The following is a 15312-nucleotide window of genomic DNA, read 5'->3' on the forward strand; positions in this document are numbered from 1 at the left end:
AAAACTTATAATGATTCAACAGAATTAATATTTTAAAGTACAGTTGTAGTACCTGGGCAATATGGAGTCATGTGTTACTCAAACATGTTAACCAGATAAATCAGTAGGGTTCTGCATCCAATATAAATTACTTTCTGAAAAAGAGCAACTTTCTGAATGTTTATTTAAATTTTTAAGTGTTCCCATTAGCAGCCCTTGCCAGTACGATTATGTCAATAGAGAACTAACTAACTAAGCTACAAGGCAACAAAGGCGTTTATTTGAGTTTAGAATTGCAATTCAGACAGATACAGGTAGCAACCCAAACTGTGTCAAGTCTTTCATATTCCAGGCAGGGGTTTTTAGAGAAAGAGTACAGAAATTGTTTGAACTCCAAATGTCCTTCAAGTTAGTTAGTGTCCCGAGTTTCTCAGCCTCGGGTTTGTCCTTAGGGTTTGAAGGAACACTGTTGCTTGATGTTTGCATTCTTCGGCTGTTTGTGATATCTGGCTTCAATTTGCCTAAGAGTAACTCCAGAATGACCTCCGGACTCCATTTTAAATCTCTTAGCCATAACTCTATTTTGCTTTATTTCTTGTTCACAATTGTGCATATCAATATGTCACATTGGAGTTTCTCAGTGACATTAAACATAAAATGCTAGATCAGGGTTTTATTCTTCAAAGCATAAAAAAGAGCTAGCCTCAACTAATAGACTCACCACTGTGTATCTTCCTATCTCCTTTCCCCTAAAGGCTGCTTTAGTTGAGAAATTCGGTAAGAATTGAGAAATGCTCTCTGCTGGCTATGCTGGAACTCGAGTTCTGTCCCTTGCAGGTAAGGGGCAGATTATTCATTTTATAGCCTACTAAAGGTCCCCATACCGCTAGGACCTTACTCTTGGCTGGGCTTTTGATCATTTATTTGCTCACTACCATCATTACATGTGAGGATGAGCAAGAAGAGAAAGGCAACGTGCTTAATACGTTTTTCCACACTGAAGATTAATAGACCTTAATGAACTCGGAGGCGCCTGCATTTCCTGCCAGTGTCGCCTGTCCAGAGCCCCTACAACGTCAGCGGAGGCAAGTCCCAGCATCCCGAGGCGCCCAGCAGCCGGCCCAGCCGGTGGGAGGGCACCCCCGTGGACAGTTTTGCGAAGACAAGAGACCAGGCGATGGAAGAAAATCTTCCCCAAGGGTGGGAGCTTTGGAGGGGGTTTTTATCACCTGCGCTACAATCCGCGCTGGACGTTCGGTCCTGGTCACTGTTGGCAGCACTGGACCACGTTCGCGGTGCCGGTCCCTCACACGTCGGGCGACTGCCTGAGAAAGGAACTCCAGCGCCCCTTCTCCCCAACCACGGCTCCAGCGACTAGCCAGCCTCGACCGAGCCCTGGGTCCCCACGGGCCGCCATAGGTCCCCGAAAGCCGCCCTGACCCCCGCGAGCCGCCGTAGGTCCCCGAGGGCCGTCCTGGTCCACGAGGGCCATCCTGACCCCCATGAGCCGCCGTAGATCCCCGAGGGCCGCCCTGACCCCCGCGGGCCGCCGTAGGTCCCCACGGGCCGCCGTAGGTCACGCGAGCCACCGAAGGAGCGTTCTCCTTAGGCGGCCTCCCAAGATGGCCCCTGGGTCCCGAACCCCGCGGCGCCCTCGCTGAGGTCACAGCGGCGGGCGCACGCGCCGCGTTCCGTCGCCGGCGCGGCCTAAAGGTCGGGAGCTGCCGGCCGCCGGCCCTGCGCGCGCCGTCTCTCGGGGCGGGCGGCGGGCCCCTTCCGGGGATGGGCCCCGGCGCTCGCGTCGGCCCGACCCTCCCCGGCTCCTCCCCGCTGGGGCGGGCGCTCCGCCGAGTCCCCGCCTGTCAGTCCGCCCGGCCGGGCCGGCCGCAGACTGGGCCTGGGCGGCCGCACGGGGAGCTCCGAGCCCCGAGGTGTCAGGAGGCGTCTGCGCTGCCGCTGATTAGCGGCGGGTCCCGGGCGAAGAGGCGGCGGCACCATGTTCTCCCTCAAGCCGCCCAGACCCACGTTCAGATCCTACCTCCTCCCGCCTCCCCAGGTAAACAGCCCCGGACCCGCGGGCACCTCTCTCCTCGGCGCTTCCGGAGAGTCTCCGGGCCGACCCCGCCGTCCGCGCCCCAGGAGCGGGGAGACCCCAGAGGTTGGCAGGTCTCCCTCCCCAGGTGTTCGGCCGCCCTCAGCTGGCTCGGTGGAAACTTGTAAAACTCCGCCGCAGCCGTGCTCTGCTCTAAGTCCTATTCGAGACGAGACCCGGGAGAGTGTTAGGAGCTGAGGTTAGCTCCTGCCTGGTGACGTCCCCGCTGTGAGCGCCGCCCTGATTGCAGCCCGTTTACGTCGCCTTCTGGACACCTGGTGGAGGAGGGCACCTGGTCTGTTATAAATGAGAACACTTGCAGCAACACAGGCAGTTTTAATATTATGAGGTGCCCAAGTCGGTAATGAACAAGACTTAAGAACTCGGTTTTTTAAAAAAAGAAAGAACAAAATGAAAGAATTTAAGGGAGAGGAAGGGAGCAAGCATATGTTCCTGTCACATGTCATTACTTAGAAAACAGAAAATGTGCCTTTGTATCCCACGGTGGAAAAAGTTTTGATTTTGGTTTATTTTGCTACTGTGTTTCAGACTGATGATAAGTTTAATTCGGAACCGAAGATTAAAAAACTGGAGCCAGTCCTTTTGCCAGGTAAACTTACACAGTTTCACCTGATATAGTAATGTATTTTGGTCTGAGATTTATTCTACCGACTAGTGCCATGTGGTTAACTTTCCTTTTCTATTTTAAATTTTCTCCACTTAAAATCTAATGGGGAGGGTGGTTAGAATGAAACAGCAGCACAAAATAAAGATTAACTTATCTTTATCCTTGGAAGCTTAAATTATTGTAAAAACTGTCAAGAATAACACTGCTTTTTGAAGACTCATTTTCTTTTTTCTCTTGCAATGTACCTTTTGAGAAATATATCTTCAATTGCCTAGAGAACGTTCTCTCTGCCCTTCATATCTGCAACTTCTTGCATTAATAGTTAATAGTCAAATCATTTTTAATAATTTTAATAGTATGAAAAGCAACTTTGTCATGGCTCTGTCTCTATACCAATTACAAGGCTTAGTGGACTTTGCATCACTTATTTGGCAGTTGTTTTTGAATTTGTCAGCTCTGTTTGCAAATCTGCTTGTTTCAGTTTCTAACAGGATTTCCCAACAGTGGCACCACTAACATTTGGGCCTGATAATTCTATATATGAGGGGCTGTCCTCTGCGTTGTAGAATGTTTAGCAGCATCCCTGCTCTCTGCCCATAGATACCAGGACTCCCACTCGGTTGTGACAACCAAAAATGTCTCCATACATGGCTGAATCTCCTCTGGGGCAAAATCTCCTTTCAGTTGAGTGTCACTGGTTTAGAACAAAATTTACCTTAGAGGACCTTGGAGTCAGTGATAGGGATTGTGGTAGACAAGAGTTTAGTTTTAGAATGTACAAAATATTTGTTTGGTATTTAGAACTCCCTGTATAATTAAGGAAAGTCAATTGTTTAATGAGATTTAGGAGGGAATTAGCCAGATGCTTAGGAAATCCTGTTTTAAACCTGAAATGTAATCAAATACCAGTTTTGTGTGGCCACTAATAACATTTAATTTCTCAGAGTTATTACTTAATGCTAAATCTAGTAAAATAATTAGAGCCTAAGGTGATAATGGAACAAATCTGGAAACTCCAAATATTAAATACCGAGTAGGGACAGACATTCAAAACATCAGCCTTTGGTTAGCAAGAGTAGATGTTAACTCTTAAAAAATTTTTTTTGGCTTTATGAAAGTTAGTTATAAATATTTTCCCTTGATTTTGTTCATGCTTTTCACCCAAACTGTGTAGCAATCCTTTGTACTTTTCCTCAGAGTGAACAAGTAACCCTCACTCCCTGTGTGTGCTGCTTTTCAGTCTTAGTCTCTCCAGGCATTTAAAGGCAGCTGTGGGAAACAGTGCTCTTCTTGAATGAATGCCTGTGAGCTGTTGAACTTTGGCTTCCCTTACTTCATCTGAGCAGGCTGGGTTCTTAGTTTTGATTTTCCCCTTCCAGTATTAAGACTAGACACTAATAAACAACATGGTCTTGATTACAAATGATAGTGCTCAAGTTTTTTAAATTAACTTTATATTGCACTTATGAAAAGTGTTTCCCTATATAGATCACCTTGAAGAACTTTTTCATCAAAGGGTTACCCATTCTGTAGAATCACTAAAAACTTCCCTATCTCCAAAAAAGTCAAGAGTTTTCTGGGGAAGATTTAAACAACTGTAAGTTGTTTACTTTTCCTAAAATTAGCAGCTAAATCCAGATCTTGGATATGTTTTTAGTTGCCTCTTAAGGAATTCTCTAACCTGTGTTAGTTTTTCTTGCGTTAATTTCCACATCACAGGTAAAATTCGTGAATGCATACATGATGCGTCCGTTCCCCAGTTTTCTATTTTCATCTCACTCACTCCTTACAGAACATGTAGCCAATCTGAAACCATCATGTCTTTTGCCCTCCTTCCAGACCCCTTCTGTTCTTACCTTCTCCTTCTTGCCCCTCCCACGTGCATCCTCGTTGCATTCCATCTGGCTGCCCCCTTGTGGTGTCTGTTTCCTCCTTTACCTCTCATGTCACTTCTCTGGCCACCCCTAGAACCTCTGTTGTGCCTTCTTTGGGCATCCAGCCTATACCTGTACCCATGAAATCTGGAAGGCATGTGGGGAGTAACTGGAACATTGGTGATCTGAAGACCTAGGCCAAATCAGGACTTTTACTAAAAGGACTTGAATAATGTAGTTCTGGCCAGTCGCGAACCGAAAGGAAACTTGGCCAAGTCAACAGAGGCTTTACACTGGCACACAGGACAAGAAGTAATTGTTCAGAAGTGTAGTATTGCATGTTATATTTTGGCATAATGCCTTCAGTTCAAGGATATCCTACTTCACTTGCCCAGACTTTGTACTTTTAATTCAGTAAGCAGATGAAAATATTTGTGTCCAGTTACTGTGTGCTTAGTTGAAACTTAAGACTAAATTAAAAATGATCCTCATCTTTTATTATGTGAAGAAAATGACTGGTAATTTAGATTTTGGTTTATGTTAGTAATTTGCGATTTTCCTGGTTCACAAAACTCTTTGAGATAGAAATGGTACCTAATCCAACTTTGCGGCCCCAATGTTTAGCATAATGCCGGGAGCATGACATTGAGATGAAAGGACCCCTCAAACCACCTGCTTAAATGGTAATTATCATAGCCATGCCCCGCCCACACTGACAAACCCAGCTGTCAGATATACTAGTAAGAGGAAAACTATTGTTTTATGCCCTGCATCTCTGCTCTCTCAAAGCTACACTTCCCAAGACAATTGTATCCAAATGTGGAGTTGAAATACAATGCCCTATCAAAGCGGCTGGCTTTCACTTGGATTTTCTCTTCATCTTTCCATCATCACATAAATCTCATTCTTTAGTAGTTGTATATGTGTAAGTGCACCCCAATCCTATTTTAAAATAGGGGAAGTATGAATTTAAAAATTGGGCGTGTATGTGTGTATTAATATGTGTTCCAGCATATCTCATTAAGAGCAAGTGATGCTGGGTATTCGTTAAGACTGTGCTCAGGTCTTCTTTGGTAGCTCCTGGATGGAAGATGAGTGCAGGAGCATGTGAGTGCCTGCTGGTGCCAGGCTTTGTGGCAGACAGGCAAGTGCTGGGCCACAGAATGCCCAGGGCACTCTGAGGCCTAGTGCAGACTCTCAGCTGCCTGGGGGCCACGTTGAAGGACTGTCACAGCCCAAGCTGGTGGCTCTCAGGTTCTAGCCAGGGACCTGGCATCAGAACCAGATGCAGCTTTTACCAACCATCAGCGTGAATGACCAAATTAAGACTGCAGCTTAGTTTGATTGAAAGGGTTATCCTTTATTCTGAATTATGTCCTTCCTACTGGATTGGTGTCAATATGTTTTTTTGTTAAATGATGTGATGATATATGTAGCTTTAAAAATTTTGAAGTTAGCAAAATAAAAGAACTCTGTATTGATCTACTTATTTATTTTGTAATTTGTGGACTCTAAACTGGAAACAAACAGGTGAGATTGTTATGTCATAGGTGTATATATATGTATATGTATTTTTAAGATTTTTCATTTATTTCTCTCGCCTTCCCCCTCCCGCCCCCAGTTGTCTGCTGTCTATATCCATTCACTGTGTGTTCTTCTGTGTCTGCTTATATTCTCCTCAGCAGCACCCAGAATCTGTGTCTCTTTCTGTTGCGTCATCTTGCTGCATTGGCTCTCTGTGTGTGCAGTACCACTCCTGGGCAGGCTGCACTTTTTTTCTCACTGGGCGGCTCTCCTTACGGGGTGTACTCCTTGCACGTGGGGCTCCCCTATGCGGGGGACACCCCTGCGTGGCATGGCACTCCTTGTGTGCATCAGCACTGCAGCTCATCGCACGAGTCAGGAGGCCCTGGGTTTGAACCGTGGACCTCCCATGTGGTAGGCGGATGCTCTGTTGAGCCAAATCCTCTTCCCACATAGGTATATTTTAATAAGCACTCTTACAGAATGTCAGCTGTTTTGTCTGTCCAGGACTCCTTCCACTGTCTTCTGAGAAGCCCACCCTCCTGCCCTTGCGCCTGAGCCTTGGGGCTTAGGTGGCCAGCATGCACAGTAACCCACTCCAAGCTGTATGAGCACAGGTCTCCTCTGGGCGTTCCTAGACTTTAAGTAAATGAAGAGAGCCATTTGGGCAAATGCTGCCAAGTGGCTGTAGTTCCAGAAAACCTGTCCCAACGAGCGAAGTCACGAGTTGAGAGAAGCAGAGGCAAAATTCCGAGGGGGTGTTCTGAAGCGGTTCAGGTTCCTGGTTTGATTTTCCTTTGACGTCCAGCTCACAGAAGCCACAGGCTGCTCATTTTGCCTAAGCTAGTTCCAGGTGTGTTTCTCACATTTTCAGTTACGCTCCTTAACTAATACAGTTTACATATTCATCCTCATAAAACTCTATTTGGTAGGGTGCTGATTTACTCTATTTTGACAAATGAGGAAGCATTGGCTTACAGAGGTGCTGGACAAGGCCAGACCAAAGGTCAGAGCCCTTTCCACTGAGCAGCACAGCCCACCAGCTGCCCTGATGACAATGGAATGAGCGTGGGCTTATGGAGCTGATAGAGAGCAGATTGGCTCTCAGCCCAGAGGGGGTTCTTTGGTGAGGTAAAGGGCTCTGTCCTTTTCTCAGCAGTGACAGATTTTGACCCAGCTTGAGGAGGAACTTTCAGACAAGTTGAGCTGCCAGAAAACGGAGTGTCTTGGGAAGCAGTGCACTTCTCTTGCTGGCTGTGTGGAAGCAAAGGCAGGTTGGATATGGGATTTGCCTTGGGCTGGTCTGGATGGCCGTGTCCTTCTCTATGAAGGGTGAAGATCTGAGATGCCCCGGCTAGCAGTACAGGTGTACTTACTCAGCAGGTGTTCACAGCGTACTCAGTGCTGCTTGGCAGAGGGGGGAAGCTGGAAAAGATGAGGGTCCTGCCATTGGTGAGTTCTCGTTCAGTGGGAGAGGAGCGCTCAGAGGAAGGTCACCCTGATCTGGCAGGGTGGGAGAGGGCAATAGGGGAGAGGCAGGCTAAGGCATCTCAGGAAGGACCTGGTGCTGAGCCGCGGCCAGCGTGTTGGGCCCAGCTCCTCTCTGCCGTCTGCAATGCCCAGCACTTGATTGCTGAGATTGACTCCCCAATGACTAAATGCACTGATTGTCAGTCTTTTGTAATCATTTCAGAGAAGCATGCCACCAGGGGCCATCTGGAAAATGAAGGTAGCCATTGTTGTAGATGGGGCTGCTTTCTGTTTTTGTTTTTATTTTTTCACTTGTTCACATAAGTCTTGTTTCCTCAGTTGGGTGTGAATCCCTTCAAGGCAAAGACCTTGTCTTTTGGGTATTTTATGTGGGCTTTTTAAATCCCTTTTTTGTGGCCAGGCTTTATAAAAGATTGCAGGCTGGTTTTTGTAGTGCTTTATTTGATGGATACATTGCTTTTGACAGACCAGAGGGCTCCTGACCCGCCTTTGGGACACTGAACATTGTAGCCAACTGGAGTCCCTCAGCCTCGCTTTCTTCCTTACGTGAAGAACCTTAGGATTGTTCCACGCTGTCCAATCCTTAGGCCACCACTGCAGTGGAAAGCCTGCCAGCACCTTAGGCCGGCATTTTGTCACTTAGCTCCTGGCTGGCCTGCCTGCCTCTCATCTCCTCATCATACTGGCCAGTCCTGCTCAGAAACTCTTCATGAGTAAAATCCCGTTTGAACAGGGCACAATCCAAATTCTTTAACCCCTGGTATTTGCTAGCACTTCATTTTGCTGACCTCATTTTTCACTGTTTCCTGATATTGATGTTTGCTTCAATCACTGCCTCCTTGCTCTCTCCCAGATACCTTAGGCATTGTTTAGGCCTTAGCGACCATTGCTGTCACGCAGTCTCTCTCCCATCTCAAGATTTCATTCTAGTTTCATCTACGCAGATAACCTTCTCACCCACCACCACCCCCGTCTTTGTTGGTAGCACTTACTGGATACGGTACTTGACTAGGTTTTTTTTGTATTGTGTGTGGCTTACAGAGTCAGACCTTGTCTTAGTTTACTGGGGCACACACTGGTTGGCTTAAGCAACAGGAATTTGCCTCACATGTGGGAAGCTGGAAGTCTAAAGTCAAGGTCTCGACAGGGCATGCTTTCCCCCAAGGTCTGTAACTGTGATGCTGGCTTGCCTCCTTGGCCTGCGATTCGACCTGCTGCCTCTCCTTGTGCTGCTCCACGTGTTCCGCTGGCATCTGACTCCCCGCCCTGCGTCCAGGCTTCCTCTTTACAAGGCCTCCAGTCACGCAGATGAAGACCTGCCCTGACTCAGCTCAGCCACACCCTAGCCAATAAGTCCTCAGGAGAGCCCTTTCCCAGTGGGTTCACACCCACAGGCATGTGGATTGAGGCTGAGCAGGTCTTTGGTGGGGGGTCCTGTTAGTACCCGGATGACCTCAGACACTGCGTTTCTCTTCTACATAGTTTCAACTTCGGTAATAATTTTTCATTCCTGAATTGAAAGCTAGGGTGACTAGTTTGTCCTGGTTTGCTGGAGTCTAACCTGGTTTTAGCACTGAAAAGTCCCACACCTCTGTAAACTTCTCAGTCTAGGACAGTCATTGGCTATTTAAAGCCACAAATTATCATGCTTTTGACCTAGACACATTCCATAGGGTAATTAGTCACTGTGTACATGAGATTTTGTCTTAAAACTGTTTTCCAAGCTTGAATTTATGGGAGAAAAGTACTTCTATTCATCAAATTTAATACTGACTTTTTAAATGTGTAAGACATTAGGAAAGGTGCTGTGGGCACACAAGATTATAGTATGACACAATGTTTTGGTCCTCAGAATTAAATCTTTCCTAGCTATACCATTTGGAGGTTTATTAATTTTAATTGTATTTCCTTCCTTATCTTTACAGATCGAAGGGTCTTGAAAAAACAAACAATGATTTCTTGATTTCTCACCCAGGTTGTAGTAGAAACTCTTGGTGCCCATCATCTTATTATAATTTAGGCTTTTTTTTCCTTGATACTTTTTGCTTCCCCCACATTTGAAGCTATTTCCCTACTTTTGTTATCTTCCATGAGACTTCCCTGTGGCTTACCACCAGTGGTATGCTGGTAAATGTGTCCTGGGGTAAATAACTGCTCACAGCTAATATCAGACTACCAACTTGATGTCACTGGACACAGAGGCCCAGTTGGCACTGGCGAGGCAGAGCTAGCACTGATTTGCTGCAAAGATCAGGAGAGCCATCTCACTGAAAATTTCATATCTTATAGAGTTTTGAACCTTTTATTATGTTTCCATTTTGAGATCAGTAATTTAAATTTTAAAAAAAAGTCTTATTACTCTTTTAATTATAAGTCCTTTGTGTCTTCATTTTGTATCTTCTCTTTGCCTGTGCATAATCTAGTTTTCTGGCCCACGGTAGTACAATACTTGGCAGTAGCTTACAGCTCCTGCCCAGCGTTCCTTCTTTTATAAACTTACGGGCAGGTAACCTGTGTATGCAGACAGCCATACTTCATGACCAGTTTTTTTGTTTTTGTTTTTACCAATACTATTCATTTTTACTTTAAGTTCTAGGCAGAGTAATTATGCAAGAAAAATAAATAAAAGGCACCCAAATTGGAAAGGAAGCAAACCATCTCCATTAATGTGTTATTTCCTATTTAGACAAAATCCCGAAGAATCCATAAAAAAGATACAAAAGCTAATAATGAATTCAGCGATGTTGTAGGGTACAAGATTAACATGCAGAAATCATTTGTATTTCTACATACCAGCAATGGACAATCTAAAAAGGAAAACAAGCATACTAGTCCATGTACAGTAGGATATAAAATAATACAGTGTATAAGAATAAGTTTATCCAAGCAGAGGAAGGTCTTACACACTGATAACTACAAAACGTTTCTGAAAAAAATTCAAGGTCTAAATTAATGGAAAGATACTCTGAGCTCATGGACTGCAAGACAACATTGTTAAGATGTCGTTCCACCAATCAGAGCAATCCACTAGTCCAAGAGAACCCTGATCAAAATTCCAGCAGCCTTCCCTAAAGAACTGGAAAGCCAATCCTCAAATTCACATGAATGACAAGAGGCCCCAAAAGGCAAAATGCTGTTGAAAAAGAAATACAGAAGTTGAAGGACTCACACGTCCTGATTTCAAAACTTCGGACAAAGCTGCAGTAATGAAAGCAGTGTAGTGTTCTCATAAGGATTCATATAATATAGACCAGTGGGATCCAATTCACAGTCCAGATACAAACCCTGATGTCTATGACCAACTCATTTTCAACAAGGGTCGCTATTCTGCTCGATATGGAAAGAATAGTTTTTCTAACCAATGGTGCTGGGAAAACTATATCTACATGCAAAAGAACGAAATGGACCTCTCCACTCACGAATTCCAAAAATTACCATGAATTGTATTAATTACATAAATACAAGAGCTAAAAGACTAAAGATCCTAGAAGAAAATATAGGGGGAAAATGTCTTAATATTACGTCTGGCAGTGCAATCTTATACATGATACCAAAAGCATAAGCAACAAAAGAAAAATATAGGTAAATTGTATTGCATTAAAATTAACTTTTTTGTTTCAGAATACAGAGAAAGTGAAAATGAGACCTCTAGAGTGGGAGAGAATTTTTGCAAATCCTGGACCCTATAAGGGTCTAGTATCCGGAATATATTAGGAATAAACATATGAAAAGATGTTCTGTCTTAACCTTAATCCATTCCGGTGGTGGTGAACCCATTGTAAATAGGACAGGTTCCTTCAGTTAAGGTGTGAGCCAGCAAAATCAGGGTGGGTCTTAATCTTAATACTGGAGTCCTTTTTAAGCAGAATGAAATTCAGAGAAAGCCAGAGGGAGCAGCCAGAAGCTGGAAGTCAGCAGGATCTGAACATCGTCTTAATATTTCTTCTTCAACAACGCATGGCTGTTCTTCCTGCTCCAACTTGGAAATGAAATCTGGCTTGGTAAGCTGAGAGCCCACTGTTAATAGGTTGTTATAGTTCTCCAGCATCACGTGCCTGTTCAGATTCCTCAGAGCAGTTTTGATTGTTGCCATTTCTCCTCTGTAAAGTCAGTAGCCACACCCTTAAATGTTGTTTTGTAAGACTTGATCTTTTCTCCTTCTTGGGTGAGTAGAGTCCTGAGATGGCCAGCCGCAGGCTCTTTCCTCCTCCTCCAGGTCGCAGTGAGAACCTGGAGTCAAGTCACTGCTCGCCCTCTCAAGGGCCAACCATGTGAACCATGATCAGCTTTTTTAAAGACTACTATGTGCACAGAATTTAGCATCATCAAATAGAGCTCAGGCTATGTTAACTTGACCTTATTTAGGTATAGGCCTATAATTAAAAAAAACCAATATAGCAGAAGTGTTCTCTTTTTGTTTTTCTCCCCTTCCTTTTCTTCTCTCCCTCCCTACTAATGTACTTTCTCTTCCTGGGGCTCAGTTTCACTCGCCACTCTAAGAGAAAGCTGTGTGACCCTTAATTTTTTCCTTATAAGATTCTTCCCTAGAGAGTTCCTGGGTAGTTTTGTATTTTTTGATAGTTATGTATTTCTTGCCTACTTTTTCTTCAGTAGTTTTATTTTTAAGTAAAACAAAATGAATCTTGGTAAATTTATCTAAACTAAGAAGTTAACATTGACACACTACTATTAACTAAACCAAAGGCTTTGCTTAGAGTCCCTGGTTTTTCCACTAATGTCTTTTTTCTGTCCTGGAACTTGATCCAGGATGGTGTGTTGCATTTAGTCACATCTCAGGCTCAGTCAGTCTGTGACCGTTTTTCAGTCTTGTCTGTCAAGACCTTGACACTTTTTTCCCTTATTGAATCAGATTTGTATTTCTCCAAAGTAAAACATGTAAAAGCCCTGTAGGCCAAAAAAAAAATCTAACACAAAAAGTACTTTAATAATTTTCAGATTTTCTCTTCTGTTGAAGCGCTCCCTAGAAACATCAAATTGACTTTAAAATAGGCATAATTTTAGGCTTAAAGAAAAGCTGCAAGAATAGTATGAGGAATCCATGTATTACCTTGGCTCTAATTCCCTAACAAGACCTTGACACTTCGAAAAGTGGTCAGGAATTTTGTAACATGTACCTCAGTTTGGGTTTGTTTGCTGCTTTCTCTTGATTAGATGAAGGGTATGGGTCTTGGGGGAAGAATACCACAAAGGTGTTGTGTCCTTCCTGCATCACACCAGAAAGTCCAGGACACCAGCATAACTTCACACTGGTGCTGTTCATCTTTTTTTTTTTTTTTTTTAAGATTTATTTATTTATTTATTTCTCTCCCCTCCTCCCCACCCCGGTTGTCTGTTCTCTGTGTCTATTTGCTGCATCTTGTTTTCTTTGTCCGCTTTTGTTGTCAGCGGCATGGGAATCTGTGTTTCTTTTGATTGCGTCATCTTGCTATGTCAGCTCTCCATGTGTGCGGCGCCATTCCTGGGCAGGCTGCACTTTCTTTCGCCCTGGGCGGCTCTCCTTACGGGGCACACTCCTTGCGCGTGGGGCTCCCCTACGCAGGGGACACCCCTGCATGGGGGGGCACTCCTTGCATGCATAAGCACTGCGCATGGGCCAGCTCCACACGGGTCAAGGAGGCCCAAGGTTTGAACCTTGGGCCTCCCATGTGGTAGACCGACGCCCTAACCACTGGGCCAAGTCCACCGCCCATGGTGCTGTTAATCTTGATCCTTTGGTTAAAGTGGTGTCTGCCAGGTTTTGCCCTGTAAAGTTACTCTTTTTCCTTTTCTATACTCTATTTGTGGAGGCAACTCACTAAGTTGAGCTCACGCACAGGAGAAGGAGACTTAATCTCCATCTCCTAGAGGAAGGAATATCAAGAATTTGTGGATATGTTAAAATCACTACAGTTAGGAATAGACACTTAGGGGAGGTAACTTGGTGGCTATGCAAATACACTTTCTCACAGTTTTGCTCGTGCATATTAGCTTTCATGGATGCTTGTGGCACACAATTACTGCTGTGGTGTTCTGATGGTGGTTTCCATTTCCCTTTTTCCGTCTGCATTTTTTAGTTAGAATTCTTCTGTAGGAAAGATGTGCCTCTTGTCATCTATTCACTCATTTGGTTACACCAGTGCATTAGTCAGGCTTCTCTAGGGAAACAGAATCAATAGGAGATATCTCTAAATAGTATGAGATTTTTTAAGAGTCTCTCACTTGACATGGGGATGCACAGGTCCAGGTTCTGCACGCAGGCTGCAAACCAGGGCTCTGATAAAAGTCCAGTGAAGGTCCTTGATTATTTTCTGGGAAATGTTGGCTGTTTGAAGACGAGCTGGGAAATTCTGAATGCTGAAATCACTTCCCCTTTTAAGGTATTCAACTGATTGGATAAAGTGTCACTCATTGCTGACAGCAGTTTCCCTGATTGATATAATCACCTATCTGTTCAGTAAAGTCACTGATACTAAAGCCCATAAATGTCTTTGTATTACAGTTAACCTAGTGCTTGCTTGACCAGACAACTAGGCACAGTTACCTGGCCGAGTTGACACATTAGCCTGACCATCACAACCAGTACGGACTCGTGGATATTCATATTATGCGATAGGTTGTATGGAGTTCTTCTATAGGAAAGCTATGCCTCTTCCCTTGTCATCTCTTCAGTCCTTTGCTTACACCGGTGTGGTGTCACTGATGTGAATATCCACAATAGGTCATAGTGCAGCACTGTTGTCAGTTGCGCTGCTTGGGTTGTCCCAGGCCTGGTCACTGGCAGTCCTTTCACGTTGGCTCCTGGATCCTTTGCACATGCCCCCCACCTTTTTTTTATTGCCCTCCTTTGTGTTTTCCTTTCCCTGGTCCTGGGATCAGCCGTTTCTCCAAAGAGCACCAGCTCCTTTCACTGGAGAATGGTATTTTAAAAATCAAGATCTGGGTGCTTACTGCTGCTGGAGCTTTGCTGCTTTTAGGCCCTATTGGGCCAGAGCTAGAAAGCATGCATGTAGATATTGGCCCAAGGAAATGCTCACCCGTGTTTTTATTTCTGTATCTTCTTCTGTGTATATATTAACATAAACATGAGTTCATGTTGATATCTCAGACTAATCTAGCACCACAGGGTTCATTCTAGCATTCTTTTTTTTTTTTTTTTTGGTACCAATAAATATTTAGTCATTGTATTATCCCAGGGAATAGTGGGGAAGGGAGTAGGGTCAGCTTGTGTTACAGAATGATAGCAGAAGGAAAAGGAAGTACCCAATACAGAATCAGCCATCAAATAAACTTCCCCCATTGATGGTGTCACCACAGCCCCAGGGCTCAGTGTCCTGCAGTTCAGGAATGAGGGGAAGGGATGAGGGAAAGAACAGACAGGTACACACTTTCCTACCTCCTGTCCTTCCCTTCAAAGATCTGAGTTTGTTTATTCTAATCATTTCAAATCAGTGAAGTCATTCAGAATTTGTCCTTTTGTGTCTGGCTTATTTCACTCAACATGATGTCTTCAAGGTTCATCCCTGTTGTCACATATATCAGGACTTCATTCCTTTTTCTTTTTTTAACACTTTTTTTTTTTAAGATTTCTTTTTATTTCTCCCCCCTCTCCCCTCCCCACCCCAGCTGTCTGTTCTCTGTGTCCATTTGCTGTGTGTTCTTCTGTGTCCACTTCTATTCTTGTCAGTGGCACTGGGAATCTGTGTCTCTTTTTGTTGCGTCATCTT

At 44.4% G+C, this 15312-nt stretch overlaps 1 protein-coding gene across 2 annotated transcripts in view; it reads left to right on the plus strand.

Annotated features, from left to right (window-relative positions):
* The first annotated feature begins 1540 nt into the window (after positions 1-1540).
* The window catches only part of MTMR10 (myotubularin related protein 10), a 55998-nt gene continuing 42226 nt past the window's right edge, over positions 1541-15312 (plus strand). The window contains exons 1-2 of one of the 2 annotated variants that reach the window (XM_058294830.2): positions 1541-1692; positions 2621-2681. Coding sequence is in view for 1 of the 2 variants with exons in the window: in XM_058294829.2 (XP_058150812.1) it covers positions 1976-2035; positions 2621-2681 (121 nt within the window). In the remaining variant the exon portion in view is untranslated. Of the gene's footprint in view, positions 2036-2620; positions 2682-15312 lie in introns of both variants that reach the window. The other variant, XM_058294829.2, reaches the window with a different exon arrangement.

The sequence above is a fragment of the Dasypus novemcinctus genome, chromosome 3 (genome assembly GCF_030445035.2).
Source record: "Dasypus novemcinctus isolate mDasNov1 chromosome 3, mDasNov1.1.hap2, whole genome shotgun sequence".
Taxonomy (NCBI): Eukaryota; Metazoa; Chordata; class Mammalia; order Cingulata; family Dasypodidae; genus Dasypus; species Dasypus novemcinctus.